Below are 18,289 nucleotides of genomic sequence, written 5' to 3'. Positions count from 1 at the left end.
TTACAGTTGGATTTTTCTCGCCAAGAACGAGCGTCCTTCGCATCCTTGGCCTAAGGCCTTTGAAATTCCAAATCTTTTGGATGTACTGTAGTTGGCAATGAGTTAGAGAGAGTTCTATGTCCAGTAAGTGCCCCAAGTTTTACTTGGACAGGACGGAGAAGTTAAGAGGCAAGTCGGAAGCACTGTGGTGCTCGGTCAAGAAACCCTCCTTGCAAATGTCTAAGAATGCACTGGCATTCTTTATCAGACTTTTAATTGAAGAGGCTCATACATATTGCAGTGAGGCAGACTTTAGTCTCTTAAAGGTCAAGACTCATGAGGTGAGAGCTGTAGCAGCCTCAGTGGCCTTCAAACAAAATTGTTCGTTGCAAAGCACTATGGACACAACCTTTTGGAGGAGCAAATCTGTGTTCGCTTCACATTATTTGAAAAGTGTCCAGACTTTGTATGATGACCGGTACACTATGGGACCGTTCCTAGCAGCGAGTACAGTAGTGGGGGAAGGATCTACCACTTCATTCCCTTAATCCTAATACCTTTTCTTCTCTTGGAACATTTAATTTGTTTTTATGGTTGTCATGTGGAGATTGCGACAGTCTTCCACAATCATTGATTGGTCAGGTGGTCAATTTTGTTCCTTGAGAGCACCCGGAATTGGGTATTAGAGGAGGCTCTGTCACAGAGAGGTTTGGGCACCGGTTGACAGCTCCTAGGGATCTTCAGCCCCCTGAGAGGACCGCTGGATCTCATAAGGAAAGCGGACATAATGGCAGAGTATCATTGAAGTCAGCTTCCTTATCAGGTACGAACCTTAAGTTTGTTTTATATTTAAACTCTTAAGCAGAATTCCAACTATATTGGCTGTCTCTAACCCTCCACCAAAGGTGTTAATCAGCTATAAATATAACTACCAGGTAAGTCTTGTGTTTAAAAATGTTATTTTCGTTATGAAATAAATTTTTGAACATACTTACCTGGTAGTTATATATAATTAAATTCCCACCCTCCTCCCCTCTAGAGACTAGAGGCATAGAAAATATGAGGGAACAGGGGATGGTTCCAAGGTACCTCACTAGGGTGCGCAGGTGGTACACCTGGCTATCCGATCGGCGATTGCCGCGAGTTTTAAATTTTCTGTTGTGACGTCAGAGACGTAAGCTATATATATGACTACCAGGTAAGTATGTTCAAAAATTTATTTGTTCCAATACGGAGTACTTACCTCGAACTACTGTACTTTCTTAGGAGTACAGTATCTGGAATTCTCCTCCCAACCAACCAGATTTTTGAGTAGTTTCCCTTATCTCCGTTTTCTCTAGTGGGGTCCCTCCGTGGCGGATGGATACTCGCCCTGAGGCGACCCGGGTCAGCGTGCGAGAGCATGGACCTAGGTCTCGGTCGTCAGTAAGCTTCTGGTTGCGGCGCTGTTCGCATCTCGCCGCTCTCACATCCCGTCCGACCCTTTATGTTACCACGTGGTTCCCTCGTGTTTCCCATTCCTTTTTGCCCCCCTTTTATCCGCCTCCTTTCCCAGTGTCTCATGTTGCTTGGTGTTCCTAGTGTTGCATTATGGAATCCCAACGTCGTTGTCCCGGGCCTAAAGCTGGTAAGTCCTGTGGTGCGTCGCTTTCGAAGCCTGAGGTAGACCCTCATTCGCTGTGCTCCTCGTGGAGGGGCAGTGTTTGTTCCCTGTCGGCCACCTGTCCGGAGTGTGCAGCCTGGTCCGAAGTCCAGTGGGCCCTATTCGCCACAAAGAAGAAGAAGGTAGGCGCCGCTTCCCCTTTGGCTTCTCCTACCGCACCTTCGGAGCGAGGTTCCCCGTCCCCTTCCCCTACCCTGGGTAGGGGACGAGGTAAGTCCGTTGTGGGGAAACGGCCCATTGCTGTTCCCCATGAGTCTGATTTTATTGATGTGGGGGATGTTGTTGTGTCACAGGCATGTGGGGGGCCTGCTGGGAGGGCGGGAGTGTGTTCGGGAGACAAGGCCCTGGTGTCTGCAGGACCCGTCTCTAACGAAGACCCGGTTTGGGGGAAGACTGCTACGGCTCCTTCCCCCGCTCAGTGGCAAGGTGTTTCAGGTACCGCAGCGCCCGGGGGAGACGCAGACAAGGAGAGGCAGCCGACAGGTTCGTCAGACCCCGACTCTATCGTCTGGACGGCCCCAAGGATGCCCTTCAGATCGCCGATGCGTCAGGAAGAAGAGTTTGAGAGGTGGTTCGTGTCATGGAAGGCCCTACGGACTCCCCCGGCGCCGCCGTCAATGCTCCCGCCTGATTTCATGCAGCCCTTCACGCCGATAGAACAACGCCAGGATCCTGCATCAGTAACGGAGGACTCGGAGGCCTCGGCCAGCTCCTCCTCCAACTCTTCTCCCTATTCCTCATCGTCATCGTACGACTCATCATCTTTGGAAGACGACGACTCCCGGGAGGGGAGAAGGAAGCGGAAGAGGTCCCGTAAGTCGAACTCTCGCTCCCGCTCAGGCCCTTCCAGGAAGAAGTCGAAATCATCGAAGAGGAAGAGCAAGCACAGGCGCCCTTCCAAGGACAGGTGGGCTCAGGCAGCTTTCCCCCATAGCGGGTCGATCAGGGCATCCGCCGCTCTAGTGTCTGCCTCCTTGGCCTCTGGAGCCGCCCCTATGCCCCTGCCACACTTGTCGACCGCTTAACCCGCACGCCGGTCGAAGCCGTTGAGTCAGATTGGTTTTACCGTCCCTCTGCCCGCCAAGTCACCGGCTCCATCCCCCCAGCGGAGTGAGCTGCTGTGCCGGGCCGGCAGCTCTTCATACGGACCCGGTACCACAGCAGCTCAGCTAAAGCGCACTGGATACCCGATGGTACATCGTGGAACCCATGCCCCACGGCTCCACCCGTGGCGGAAGGACCCGCCCCATCGATTCGCCCAGAAAAGGAAGACGTAGCTTCCCACATGGACCCATCCGGGCTCGCAGATGGACACTGCGCGGAGGACCAGGTGGTCGATGGCTTGATAGACGTCAGGGACTGTACGTCAGATGAGGTGTCTTCCTACAGGAAGGTTCTGGCCCTCATCAGGCGTCATTATTGCCTGGACGAGCCATCAGAAACCATCCTTGACCCTCCCCTTAGCTCCTGATGTCAAGCTTGGTAGGGAGCATGTCGACAAGTACGTCGCGGGGCAGGTGAACTCCCTCAGGGCCCAGGGGTCCTTCAAGTTACTTCCGGGTTTGAGGACCCAGAAACAGTTCTACGTCCCCGACGGTCAGCAATTGGGTCCCCGTTCGGTAGAGGCAGCGGTAGCCTCCCTCAACCAAGGCAACACTGAAGATAGGACCGTCTCTGCCCCACTGTGCTTCTCTCCGGCCGAGGCTTCCATGATGGAAGATACGGCGCAAGACATTGTCAACGTGACTTCTTGGCTTGACTGGTGGGCCTGTACGTTGATGAGCTTCCAGCTGTCCCACGATCTGGTGGTCCCGGAGAACCAGGCTCTACTTCAGGAACTTATACGCTCAGGGGGGAAGGCTATGAAATTCCTCACCTTCCAGTCTCTCACTAAGACAGCCAATTGGGTGCTTCGGAGGAGGGATACAATCCTCAACAAGCTGTCCCGTAAGCTTCCCGAACAAGAGGCGAAGTGTTTGAGGAACTCGCCAGTGTGGGGCGAGTCCATCTTCCCCCTGAAAGCAGTAGAAGAGACTATGGAGAGAGTCCGGAGGCTAAAAGAAACAGCGGACCACAGACACTCAGCCGTGAGACGGCCCTCGCACAGAAGGGTTGTACCAGAAGGGTCCCACCCTCCTACGTCCCAGTCGAGGAGAGACTCCCCTTCGTTAACCTGGCAGCAGTCGTCTCGTCCCCCCGCAAAGGAAGTTCTACCCCTCAGTCCTCCTTTAGGCCTATGTACTCCGGCTCTAGGAGAGGCTGTTCAAGCCGCGCCTCCAGAAGGAGGTAGGAAGAGAGGCCCCGCTCTCCTGCCAAAGCCTCAGGTAGGGGGATGCCTCAAACATTTTTGGCAAGCATGGCGGGACAACGGGGCGGACCCATGGTCCGTAGCAGTCTTGAAGGAGGGATACAGGGTCCCCTTCCTGACGGAGCCGCCCCCTCTGATCCCCGATCAACGAGCAGAATGGCTGGCACCCAAGGACCCCTTGAAGAAGGCAGCTTTACAGGAGGAGGTGTCAGCCATGCTGAACAAGGGAGCCCTAAAACTAGTGGAGGATCCGTCCCCAGGGTTCTACAGCAGGCTCTTCCTGGTAGAGAAGGCGACGGGGGGGTGGAGACCGGTCATCGACCTCTCGGCCCTCAACAAGATTATCGGCAAGACGGACTTCAAAATGGACACTCCGAAGTCAGTGCTGGCAGCCTTGAGAGAAGGGGACTTCATGATGTCCCTGGACCCCAAGGATGCATATTTCCAGATCCGTGTCCACCCCTCCAGCAGGAAGTTCCTCAGAGTGAAGTGGGGTTCCCAGTCTCTGCAGTTCTGGACCCTTTGCTTTGGCCTGTCGACGGCCCCTCAGGTGTTCACAAGGGTGTTCGCCACAGTGTTAGCCTGGGCGCACAAAAAGGGGATCCGGCTGATCCGCTACCTGGACGACTGGTTTCTTCTTTCAGCCTCAGAGGCAGTTTTAAAGGAACAAGGCGTGGAGTTGTTGCGGTTCTGCAAGAACTTGGAATCACCATCAACATGGAAAAGTCGCAGTTAGTACCCTTCAACAGAATGACATACCTGGGGATGGTCCTAGACTCGAAGTTGGGGAAGCATTCCCCTCCGCAGAGAGGCTCGAGAAGTTGGAGCAGGTACTTCTCCCCTTCCTAACAGACGTACCCAGGAGAGCCAAGGATTGCCAGAGACTGATAGGTCACCTGGTATCACTGGAGAAGTTGGTTCCCCGGGGAAAACTCAAGCTGAGAGAGGTTCAGTGGAACCTAAAGGAACTCTGGTCCTAGGGGGAGACTCCGCACAGGGTGGTCGGCGTGTTATCGGAGACAAAAGAGACTTTGAAGTGGTGGTCCGACTGAACGAACATTCTAAAAGGAATACCTTTCGCGACCGCCCCTCCGGAGGTGTTGCTCTTCACAGACGCATCGAAAGAGGGGTGGGGAGCTCATCTCCTGGAAGAAACGGCAAAAGGCAAGTGGTCCCAAGAGGAGAAGACCTTACACATAAATGTGCTCGAGTTGTTAGCGGTCCAAAGAGCTTGCATAAGGTTCGTTCATTGTCTCCGAGGAAACACGGTGGCCCTCGTGTGCGACAACTCCACCGTGGTAGCCTACGTGAAGAATCAAGGAGGGCTCAAGTCAAGGGAACTGTGCAACCTCACGGCAGAGATCCTGGATTGGGCCGAGAAAGAACACATCGAGCTGATGGCCAGTTTCATTCCGGGGAAAAAGAACGTCTTAGCCGACGGCCTCAGCAGGATAGGTTAAGTGGTAGGCTCAGAATGGTCCCTACACCCGGAGGTAGCCCAGACACTCCTAGACAAATGGGGGTCCCCAGTGATAGATCTGTTCGCCACAAGAATCAACACCCAGCTCCCAGTATTCTGCTCTCCAGTCCCAGATCCTACAGCAGCATTCGAGGACGCCTTTCAGCATCCATGGGACGGTCTCGGCGCATACGCCTTCCCTCCCTTCGGAACACTCAGACAGGTCCTCGACAGAGTCAGACAGTCAAAGAACCTGCGGATGACTTTGGTAGCACCCTGGTGGCCGGAGAGAGAATGGTTCGCAGACCTGAAAGAGTTAGCAATTCTCCGACTGTGGCCGCTGCCAGACAGGGAAGACCTTCTCTATCAGCCCCACTTCAAAAAGTTCCACGAAAACCCTCGGTCCCTCCGGCTACACGCGTGGAGGTTATTGAGCGTTTGTTGAGGAAGGAAGGGTACTCGTCAAGGACCGCCACGAGGATGACAGGTTATCTTAGGAGATCATCAGTCGTAGTCTACCAGGCAAAATGGGCTACATTTACAAAGTGGTGCGCCTCCCAGAACCTGAGGCCGTAGGACGTATCTATTCACGAAATAGCAGACTTCCTTGTTCACCTGAGGGACGACCTAGGAATATCCATCCCGGCGATTAAGGGAGTTCGAGCCGCACGGGGCCAAGTCTTCCTCCTCAAAGGACTCGACCTCGGAGCATCCCGACAGATCTCTATGCTCATAAAGTTTCGAACAGTCATGCTCCCCCCGCTCCTCCAGAGTGCTGTAATGGGACGTAGCCAGGGTCCTCAGGTTCCTTACCAGGCTGCCCTTTGAACCGCTCAGGAACATTCTCGATAAGGATCTTACTCTTAAGACTGTCTTCCTCGTAGCCCTAGCTTCCGCCAAACGAGTCAGTGAGCTACACGGGCTGTCGTACGAGGTCGCACACTCGAAGGGTTGGAAAGACCTGAGTTTTAAGTTTCTCCCGGACTTTGTAGCCAAGACCCAAAATCCTGCCTTCTGGGATCCCAAGTTTGAAAGATTTTCGGTCCCAGCTATCCCACGTTCGGACAATCCCGAAGACTTATTGTTGTGCCCGGTCAGGTCGGTCAGAAAGTACCTAGGAAGGACAGCCAGACTTCGTCCTGAGATCAAGAATCTGTTCGTCTCCGCAGGCCCGGTTAAGAAAGCGGTGTCCAGAAACACCATCTCCTGGCTCAGACAGGTCATAAAGAGGGCTTATGACAGCGACGGTTCCACGTTGCCAGGTAAACCTCGACCCCATGACATTAGGGGTCTCAGCACCTCCTTGGCCTTCGACAAAAACATGGCAGTGGGCCAGATCCTGAAAGCAGGTACGTGGGCCAGGCAGTCTACGTTTACTGCCCATTACCTGAAAGACTGTACAAGGAAGTCCCTGGACTCCTTCTCCATCTGACTGGTCATTTCCGCGCTCCAACAGGTTTAAGGTCGAAGCGACACAAGATCCTCCTTACTACCCCCTTTCCTGCTTCCCCCCTGTTCCCTTTCCTTATCCTCCTCCCATGTGAGAGTTGATCGTTGAAGACGCCCATGCTCGGATGAAGATTGTAAAGAGGCGAGTTACAGAGGCACTGAAAATGTGTTTGCGTAGTTCTCCCCGAGTCTCCTATCCCGTTTTTTGTGGTCAGCCAGAACCTAGCCTCCTATCTAGGTTCAATCAGATAGTTTCATTTCGGGTCTCACGGCCTGTAAGTTCACTCCCTCCTCTTAAGCTATAAGTCTCCTAAGAAAGTAGTTCGAGGTAAGTACTCCGTGTTGGAACAAATCACCCATTTTAAGTCATTTGTATTTTTCCTAACAGTACTTACCTCGAACTACTTTCGGGTTATGGCCCGCCCAGCCTTCCCTGAATGTCTTACAGGAGTTCGAATGTATAGTTATCAAAGCTTACTGACAACCGAGACCTAGATCCATGCTCTCGCACGCCGACCCGAGTCTCCTCGGGGCGAGTATCCATCCGCCACGGAGGGACTCCACTAGAGAAAACGGAGATAGAGGAAACTACTCAAAAATCTGGTCGGTTGGGAGGAGAATCCCAGATACTCCTAAGAAAGTAGTTCGAGGTAAGTACTGTTAGGAAAAATACAAATTACTGAAAATTTGTGATTTTATAATGAAAATAAAATTTTTTCACTTATTATTGCATTACTGTATATTCTAATAGCTACTTAATTTACAGGTATTATCAGTTAGGTATATTGAATGATTCAAATGTATTTGGCTGTATTTCATTGTGGTTGTAGCTGTATTACAAAATTTAACATGGTGTTTTTGTAGGTTTGGGAATGAATTAGGTAATTTACATGTAAAACGCGACTCATAATATGAACTTTTCACTAAACAAAAGCGACTCTAGAACGAATTAATTTCGTATCATCAGGCATTACTGTATTTGTATTAGTGTGAAAACAAATTTCATATTTTAAAAAGTAATTTGTATTTTTCCTAACTATACAAAGCTGGGTCTTTTCAAGTTGCACTTCCCACCTCAATTACCTGACAAGTCCCAAGCATACAGGTCTAAAGTGCCAGTCGTGGTGACTTGACAGGTGGGTGGGGCTTCCCTGCCATCCATGGGTAGTTATAACTTGTTTATATCAATAAACTTTGATGACCCTCTTAATGCTTTGCTGAAGTCATACCGTACATACATATACCAAGGCACTTCCACCAATTTTGGGGGGTAGCCGACATCAACAAATGAAACAAAACAAAAAAGGGGACCTCTACTCTCTACGTTCCTCCCAGCCTAACAAGGGACTCAACCGAGGTCAGCTGGTACTGCTAGGGTGCCACAGCCCACCCTCCCACATTATCCACCACAGATGAAGCTTCATAATGCTGAATCCCCTACTGCTGCTACCTCCGTGGTCATCTAAGGCATCGGAGGCAGCAGCAGGGCCTACCGGAACTGCGTCACAATCGCTCGCCATTCATTCCTATTTCTAGCACGCTCTCTTGCCTCTCTCACATCTATCCTCCTATCACCCAGAGCTTTCTTCACTCCATCCATCCACCCAAACCTTGGCCTTCCTCTTGTACTTCTCCCATCAACTCTTGCATTCATCACCTTCTTTAGCGGACAGCCACTTTCCATTCTCTCAACATGGCCAAACCATCTCAGCACATTCATATCCACTCTAGCTGCTAACTCATTTCTTACACCCGTTCTCACTCACCACTACGTTCCTAACCCTATCTACTCGAGATACACCAGCCATACTCCTTAGACACTTCATCTCAAACACATTCAATTTCTGTCTCTCCGTCACTTTCATTCCCCACAACTCCGATCCATACATCACAGTTCATACAATCACTTTCTCATATAGAACTCTTTTTACATTCATGCCCAACCCTCTATTTTTCACTACTCCCTTAACTGCCCCCAAACACTTTGCAACCTTCATTCAGTCTCTGACGTACATCTGCTTCCACTCCACCATTTGCTGCAACAACAGACCCCAAGTACTTAAACTGATCCACCTCCTCAAGTAACTCTCCATTCAACATGACATTCAACCTTGCACCACCTTCCCTTCTCGCACATCTCATAACCTTACTCTTACCCACATTAACTCTCAACTTCCTTCTCTCACACACACTTCCAAATTCCGTCACTAATCGGCCAAGCTTCTCTTCTGTGTCTGCAACTAGTACAGTATCATCCGCAAACAACAACTGATTTACCTCCCATTTATGGTCATTCTCGCCTACCAGTTTTAATCCTCGTCCAAGCACTCGAGCATTCACCTCTCTCACCACTCCATCAACATACAAGTTAAACAACCACGGTGACATCACACATCCCTGTCTCAGCCCCACTCTCACCGGAAACCAATCACTCACTTCATTTCCTATCCTAACACATGCTTTACTACCTTTGTAGAAACTTTTCACTGCTTGCAACAACCTTCCACCAACTCCATATTACCTCATCACATTCCACATTGCTTCCCTATCAACTCTATCATACGCTTTCTCCAGATCCATAAACGCAACATACACCTCCTTACCTTTTGCTAAATATTTCTCTCATATCTGCCTTACTGTAAAAATCTGATTCATACAACCCCTACCTCTTCTAAAACCACCCTGTATTTCTAAAACCACCCTGTGGCCGCGGGGGCATATAAAAGAATTAGAATAGCGCCAACGTTATCCCTGCGTGTCGTAAGAGGCGACTAAAAGGGACGGGACGAGGGGGCTGGGAACCCCCTCTCTTGTATCTACATCCTGTGAGACATCGACAAAAAGTCATACCATACTTTTATTAAAGACTTAGGTTATTTAGTTAGGAAAATCCTAATTACATTTTCAAATTTGTGATTTTATCAAGCATATACCCTTTCTTAAATTAGTGTATTACAGTATTTGCATTTTTATATGTATTATTTATAAAGACAATTTTTCTGTTTTAAAAGTCTGTTCAAAGCTTACATTCATCATTTGCTATTGTATTGTTTTACTAAACATTTTAGTTGTATTTATTAGAAAGAAAAAAATTTCCTAATTATATGATGTATTTTGCAGGCGCAGGCACTACATCAAATGCTAATCAAGTTGAAGATCAAATAATTGCAAATGAAGAGGAAACAGGTCGAAAGACTAGGAAGCGATCAGTGAATAATGCTGCAGATTCAAAGAAAGACTCCAAGAACAATTCTCCTGCTAATGAGACTACTGTGAAGGCAGAAGCTAGTGTGAAAATTGAGGTCGATTCAGATGATGAACCGCTTGCTAAAAAGGGAAAAGGCACTGGTAAAAAGAGTACGGTTAAAGAGGAAGCTGCTCCTAAGGATAACATTAAAAGGGGAAGAAAAAAGGTGAAGGATATCAAAGTTGAAGATGATTCTGATGATGAGCCTCTTGTTAAAAAGGGGAAGGTTTCCTCAAAAAAGGGTACTGATGAAAGTGACACTGGAGCAAAGAAAGGGTCAAAAGCAAATGGTGCACCTTCCAAAGCCAAAGCTTCAGGAAAAGGTAAACAGACTGGTAAAAGTATCAAGGAGGAGCCATTAGAAGAGGATACTCCACAGCCAACTAATCCTAAAGGTGGGCAGAGTAAAGGCAAGAAAGGCAAGTCAAAAAGCCAATCAGGAAAAGAAAATTATGATTCTAATAATGTTCCTAAAGAAAAAAAAATCAAATCAGGTGTAGTAATTTTTATTTATTTTTTTATTTTTAAAATTTTAAGGTAGTTTTACCATAGCTATAAGTTTGCTTGCCAGTACTAACCACTCTAAGAAAGCTGTTAATTTGTTTTATACAAATACAAACCATTGTCTTAACAGGAGAATGACCTCAATGAAGCTTGAAAAGCTGCTTTGATATTAACGAAGTAATTATAATTACCGGAGGGTAGTGGGTAACCCCTGCTCACCAGTCAGTCAGCTAGATACTCACGTTTGACTTGTACCATGAGCAGTACACATGTACTTTTTCTGTTTAGAAATATTTGCAGTCAAGAATCCAATTTGAATAAAATTCACAGTTAATTTATGGACACTCCCCTAAAGTTACACTTTCTGCCTCAATTACCTCACAAGTCCCAGGCCTTAGATCAAAAGTGACTACAGAAGCAACTATTGGGTGGGCAGTAACTACTACTACCCTTTAAGAGTTTAAGGGCTGCTCCAGCTAAGTCAAGGTCATATTCCTATAAAAGGACTGTGGTTTGTATACAGTAGATAGGAAAATAGAAATTGCTTTTAAAAAAACTATTTTTTTTTTTTACTCATTATTACTCTGCATTGCTTTCTCTTGTTCTCCATTCTTCTGATGTATTAAAATTTAAGTTTTTGTAAGGAAAGGAACTTTAAATCTGGAGGTGGGATATAAATAAATCTATGTTATTACTTAAAATATTAATGTCTTCTTAATAGCTCCATTGACCAAGATAATACAAATACTATATACTGTAATTTTACAATTCATTCTTTGGTACAATTCAATTATGGAACAGTATTAGAACAATGAGGTCAAACTTGTTCGGTATTTTTTTATGTTAGAATTGTAAGCTTATTTTTAGTATTATGACCTTCCCTCTTGTGAGGTAGGGTATATAGTATTATGATTCACAGGTAATCTTCATCAAAGTAAACAGAATTTTAATGTTAGGACATTATTTTGATACATAACTGTGAGTCATGCACATTTCTTCTTCTCCACTTGTATTAGTATATATTGGTGTTGGATCACATGTCTTTTACAACTTGGATATTATGAGAGTATTGTAGTGCATTAGCCTATTAGGTGAGTCTGTTGATCACTGAGGATGGTTTCAAACTCAAACTTTGGCTCACAATATTGTGCTCGATGTTCCTTGGAGGGGATGATATAAAGGTTGAGAGATTGAAGTTTTAATTTTAGTTCAAGGTCAAGAAGTTTATTCTACATAAATATCATTACTGTACGGGTAAGTATTGGAATAAAAATTTTTGTGTTATAATTGAGCGAGGAAGATGCACTGGACCGAAGGAAATGGAAGGATGTATTGAGGAACCATCACAGTGACCCGGGAGAAAGAATTGAGTTTCTTATGTTTTTAGATATACAGTACTTTACTATTGATGTTTGTGCTGATTTTATAAAGATATTTGTAAATTTTAACATCAATTGACCAAAGTATTTTTTCACACTTAGAAATGTATATTTACATTTAATGAGGGGATACAGTACTTGCAGATTTCTTGGTTTTCATGCCAATGATTCTTTTGAATAGTTTTGTGTTTTAACTAACTCCATCTTAATTAACCAATATTAATTTTTTGTTTATTTTTTATTGTACTTGAGAAGGCGTAGAACGAACTGTAGTTCTCAAAGGCCGTGCACCTGTTGATGCTCTTTGTCCAGTTGCTAAAACTTACCATGTTTTGGAGGAGGGTGATGAAATATGGGATTGCATGCTTAACCAGGTAAGTTTTCTTTGGTATATTTTTTATATTTACTGGGCAATAGCTTTTGCTGATTTATATTTTAACAAAAATCATAGTATTTATTGTTTTGAAATGGAATTTTTTTTTCTAGCATATTGAAGAATTTAATTTTTGTAATTGAATTTATTTAACCAATATGGCTTAATTTACTTAATTTTATATCTTTTTTTGTGTTAAAAAGTCATATTTTTAAACATAAAACTTACCCGGTGGTTATATAAGAATGGCTAAAGTCCCTGACGCCCCGGTAGAACTATTCAAAATTCGCAGCTATCGCAGATATGCCAGGTATACACTAGCGCCCTGGTGGACTACAGGTAGAACTAATCCAACCTCCTCAGATTTTCTCTGCCGGCCATACTGGCCAGAACGTTGAAAATTCACTCGCTATTTTCATTCAAGTAGACGGTTTATTTGGTGATGTACTCTGTCTTTTTGTTTTTGGCTTTCGCTTTAGTAATTTCCCTTTCATTTTTTCTTGAAATCTTTATTATTTTGGGGTTATTTAGTTGTTTTGACCTTTGTTATTGTTTAATTCTCTCTCGTCACTTTTCAATATGGCCGACCCCTCCCCAGTATATAGGAAGTGTAGTAAGGGTTGTCACACTCGCCTTCTTAAGGGTTCTGTTGATCCGCATACAATTTGTGTTAAATGTAGGGGAAAATCTTGTTCTTTTGGGGATCGGTGTGAAGAATGTTCTTCGTTAACTGAAAGTCAGTGGGTAGCTTATGAGCGTTATACTCAGAAATTAGAGAGATAGGATTAGACGTAGTTCTTCCCGTTCTGTGGATTTACCTGTGTCTGATATCATTAATCCTATTCCTTTCCCCGTAGTGGTAGATCAAGAGCTGAAAGAACCTACGATGAGGGAGATGTCCGCGATTCAAGCTCTCGGTGTGAGAGTTGAATCTTTAGCGGCGGATAAAAAGCAAATTATGTCAGAAATTAATTTACTTAAAGGTGGTCGTACTAGTGATCAATCAAGTGTTAAAAGTTCGACAAATGTGTTCGGTGGTGTGGAGGGCGCACCTGCGCGATCCTGTCGTTCGCCTAGCCAAAGACTTCTGTCAAGCTCCCGGATCAAGGGGAAAAGTTATGTCGAACGGCGAAAGGGAACGAGAGGCTTCATCAATCACGCGACGTTGTAGTGGTTTGCGGACTGTGGCCAGAGGTAGCACCAGAACTGCCTTGGGTCCGAATGCCGACCACAAGCCGACGTTCATTACACAAAAAATATACAACAGTGGAATACCCAAAAACCTGAGTAACGGTTCAACAGACTGGAGTACTGGGCACCACCCCTTGATTTATACTGGGCAAGGGGACCCCGCTAGAAGCTGACTTACCCGTTTGCTTCTCCTGCCTTTAGCTTGCTGATCATAAGTAAAAGTATAAGAACTTTAGGGGAAAGGATAACTAGACACAGTGTGGGAAATTAAATTTTAAATAACTTGACTAAAAAAAGTGGCTGAGAAGGGGGAGCACATTGGTGTAAGGAACTGGAATGAGATGCTGTCTTCATAAAAAACTAGAAAAAAAATATTTATTTGAAAAATCTGTTAGGATTACATTAACATGGGCCCGTCAATCCAAATAGAAAATTACAGGCAAAATTAGCATCCCTTTATGTCAAACGTCAGCATCCGGGTAACAAGATAAACAAATTAAACAAACAAGATTTCTACAGGTGGGACACTCATAAGTGTTCCTATACAGTACAAGTATAAACAAAGGCACAACTAACCGTGTATCTATTTGGGCAAGTACCAGTATGCCATTTCCATAGTTCCAGTTAACTATTAATGTTTATGACACAAAGTTTGGCTATCTCCGCAAAAAGACGGTTTTAGGCCCCTTTACGTTCACTTGGCTCTGGGGCAAACATTTAAAAAAAACTGTCCATCACTAAGTTCCAGTATGGAATCACCTTTTGTGATCTGATGTGGAGTAGCAATATCTTGATCCTTGTTGATGAAATCTTGGATAATCAAGTCTTTTCAACTGTCGAAGCTCTTTTTCAACTGACTGAGGATACTGAGGAAGGGCCGTACCTGATGTCAAAACTTCTCTAATGACAACATCTAGCTGAGCCTTGAAACTTGAGTTCATATCTTCCCCTTCTCCCGTTTCACCCATTTTGAGCAATGCATCATTTATTTCTATCAAACGAGATAATCCCGTTTTGCGATACATTGAGTTCCAGGGGTGGATATACTCACTCTTTTCTATACACTGTTCATACAGTAGGGTAAGGGAAGTTTATAGCACGCTGATTAACCCTATACAGTTGTAGGAATCATGCAGTACCCTTTCAATCATTTTTCTTGTGCCACGTCTTAACTCAACTTCTAGTTGCCTCTCCAAAACCCTACAGAAAGTAGGGCGTGCTGCAAAAATAAATGTTGTTAGACAATTGGTAGGACCAAATAATATAACAATACCCCTTAAACATATGCATTATGATGCTATTCATGACTTTCTGTAATACAAAATAAATGAATTTGTTGCTTGCAAAATATGTGAACCTATTTAAGAAAAATTGAAATCTTTACAGTGAATACTGTATATGGAAAATCATTCTAGTACAGTACGGGGGCAGAATATCAGACATTATGACAAAAGGGAATTGATAATGATGGTTATATTTGGAAATAGTTTGTATTTTCCCCAACTATTATTAATTTTTTTCACAACGTTCCCTCGAGTGATCCTGCTGCCGTAGCTCAGGTCGCTCACCTTCACCATAGAAAAGGTGAGGTTAGTGCTTTGTCTCCTTCTTCAGATGAAGGGTCACGTGACGAGAGGTGGCGTCAAACCTCTAGACCGATTAAGAGGAAAGTTCAGTCACTGGAACAGTGGCACGTTCCCTCTCCGCAGCAGCCAGGTTTTAGTCATTGGGATACACCTGAGCGTTTTCGGTCCCTTGACGAGTGTTCGCCTGCGAAGCGCTCGAATGTGGGTTCCGATAGAGATAAAGTGATTCATTCAGATGCGGAATTAATACCTGGTTCGGGCGTGATGGTTCATGCTCCGCCTCTCCCTTCGGATTGGGGCTCTTCTCCCGAAAGTGGTGAACGTTTGGATAGCGATTGAGAAGGTGAATTCACTGTAGAAAGGGCTGCGCGATTATCGCCTTAAGGTGATCCAAAGTGGTCTATGTTGTTGGACATGAAACAGCAGCTCTCGTCGATGATGCAGTCTTATCGACTGTCGGTTGGCAATGTGGCTGGACGTCAGTCATCCGTGGTAGACCCGTTGTCACACAGGCGGCCTGTTGTCTCTGAGGCTGACGTGATATCGCACAGGCGGTCTCCCAGTTTCACTGCGCAGCGGCAGGTTGAAGTAGATTTGTCTCGGCAGAGCCCTGTTTCACAACATCTAGCAAAAGCGCATACAACCGATCGTCAGTCCAAGCGTGACGACGCTCGCCAAATAGCGGAGCGAACCGCGAAGCGCCAGGATGGGAGCAGGCGCAAGGCGGAGCGTCAGCGGCAGTAACTAGTAGAACCTAAGCGGCATCGTGACGAAGCTCAGCAGTTAATCGATGAAGCCGCGGAGCGTCAGCGGCAGCGGCAGGCAGGCGCCAAGCGTCAGCGTGACGACCCACGCCAATCGAGTCATGAAATGGCGGAGCGTCAGTGTGAGCATCGCGTGAGCGGGGCGCGCCAGGACGCGGTGGAGCGTCAACGCCAGCTAGATTCTCCCCATAGTAAAACCAATCGTGACAGCAAATGCAAGGCGAGTGGCTGTCAATAGGATGTGAATATGGAACAACGCAAACGCGCCCATGTCGCCACTGACGCGCCTGCACAGGAAGGTCAATGTTATGATCAAAGCACAGCTCCAATCACTGATTTGTTGGAGGAAGATCCGGATGAGGTTCTCTCTCAGGAGGAACAATTGGATGATATCTCGGAGGGAGAAGAGGAGAAACCACCTCAACATTTGGTGGATCTCAAGAAGTTAATGCTAGTCTTCACGGAATTATTTCCAGACAATTTTACGCCTGTTGCTCCGCGATCTCCTCCTTCTAAATTTACCTTCGGTAAAGCAGCAAAGACATCCTTTTATACAAAAATGGTTCTTTCCCGCTCTTCTAAGAAAGCATTGAAATTAATGGGGGCATGGTTGGATTCAAAGAAAGCTCTGGGCAAGACATGCTTCGTGTTTCCACCAGCCAAGTTAGCTTTTAAGTCGAGTGTTTGGTATGAGACGGGGGAAGTCTTGGGTTTGGTAGTTCCGGCGTCTGCGCAGGGAGACTTCTCAAACCTGGTGGACTCTTCCTGTCGCCTGGAAATGAGGAAGACTAAAGTGTGGTGGTCAGTGTCGGAGTTTGACCATCTCTTGAAAGGTTTGTTTAGGGCTTTTGAGGTGTTTAATTTTCTTGACTGGTCACTGGGAGCCTTAAGCAGAAAAGTAACTGAAATGAAGGACACAGATACGAGTAATCTTGTCCAGCTTATGTCCTGTATGGACAAGGCAATTAGAGATGGTTTTAACGAGCTCGCTGCTCAGTTTGCTGCTCAGTTTACTGCGGGAGTTGTGAAGAAGAGAGCAACTTTGTGTTCCTTCCTCTCTGGGGGGGGGTCACTCCATGTCAGAGATCGGAGTTGCTTTTTGCGCCCATGTCTTCGGCTCTTTTTCCGCAGGACTTAGTGAAGGAAGTGGCCGCAAATTTGACTCAGAAGGCTAATTATGATTTGGTTGCCAAAACAGCCAGTAAGGTTTTGCCTACGTCCTTCTCTCGTAGAACAAAGGAGGGGACATCATATTCTCATTCTGCTCAGCCCTTTCGGGGCAAGCCTGCAGGGAGAAGTAATTTCAAATCGGAGGCAAAGAAGTCCAAGAAAAGAGGAGGTAAGCCCAGTCGAGGCAGGGTCTGACTGCTCTCCCCTTCAAGCAGCAGTGGGAGCCAGGCTAAACTACTACTGGCAGGCCTGGGAGAAGAAGGGAGCGGACCCTTGGTCCGTACATCTTCTAAAGGAAAGATACAAGATTCCGTTCTTATCAAAACCTCCTTTAGCCGCAGATCCTGTGGATCTTTTGCCCCAGTACAAGAGAGAACCGAAGAGGCAAGTCATGCAGCTTCAGGTGTCGCTTTTGCTGGAAAAGAGAGCGATAGAGAGTGTGCGGGACTTGGAGTCTCCGGGGTTTTACAACCGCTTGTTTCTAGCCCCCAAGAGTTCAGGGGAATGGAGACCGGTTCTGGATGTAAGTGCCCTCAACTGCTACATTCAGAACTCTAAATTCACCATGGAGACTCAGAAGACCGTACTGGCAGCTGTGAAGAGAGGCGACTGGATGGTATCATTGGACCTCCAGGATGCTTATTTCCATGTTCCGATACATCCAAGCTGCAGGCGTTACCTGAGGTTCGTATACGGGAAGGAAGTCTTCCAGTTTCGGCCTCTGCACAGCTCCTCTGATTTTTACGAAACTGATGAATGTGGCGAGCATGCTGCACTTGAGAGGCATCAGAGCCTCCCTGTACTTGGACGATTGGCTTATAAGAGCTCCCTCAGCCGATCGCTGTTTGAAGGACCTTCAGTTGACTTTAGATTTGACAAAAGAATTGGGACTCCTAGTGAGTCCAAAGAAGTCACAGCTAACTCCATCCCAGAAGATCCTTTATTTGGGGATGGAGATTCAGAGTCAGGATTTTCGGGCTTTTCTGTCGCCTGCAAGAATTCAGTTAGCACTTCTAAGGCTGGAGGCCTTTATGAAGAAGAAAGTCACTTCAGTAAGAGAATGGATGAGTCTTCTGGGAACCCTCTCGTCTCTAGAGAAGTTTGTATCCCTGGGGAGACTGCACCTACGTCACCTTCAATTTCACCTCAATGCTCATTGGAAGAGGGGAGACAATCTCGACAGGGAGAGTATTCCCATTACGAGTACGATCAGAGCA

The 18,289-nt window shown here is 46.3% G+C and overlaps 1 protein-coding gene across 2 annotated transcripts in view; it reads left to right on the top strand.

The window, feature by feature from the left end:
- Positions 1–18,289, top strand: part of LOC137658069 (poly [ADP-ribose] polymerase 2-like) — a 130,131-nt gene that overhangs the window by 35,592 nt on the left and 76,250 nt on the right. Inside the window, exons 2-3 of one of the 2 annotated variants that reach the window (XM_068392771.1) lie at positions 9,979–10,500; positions 12,244–12,362. In XM_068392771.1, coding sequence (XP_068248872.1) covers positions 9,979–10,500; positions 12,244–12,362 — 641 coding nt within the window. Of the gene's footprint in view, positions 1–9,978; positions 10,600–12,243; positions 12,363–18,289 lie in introns of both variants that reach the window. The other variant, XM_068392770.1, reaches the window with a different exon arrangement.

This window comes from Palaemon carinicauda, chromosome 1, assembly GCF_036898095.1.
Source record: "Palaemon carinicauda isolate YSFRI2023 chromosome 1, ASM3689809v2, whole genome shotgun sequence".
Lineage (NCBI taxonomy): Eukaryota > Metazoa > Arthropoda > Malacostraca > Decapoda > Palaemonidae > Palaemon > Palaemon carinicauda.
This window is presented reverse-complemented; position numbering and strand designations above follow the sequence as displayed.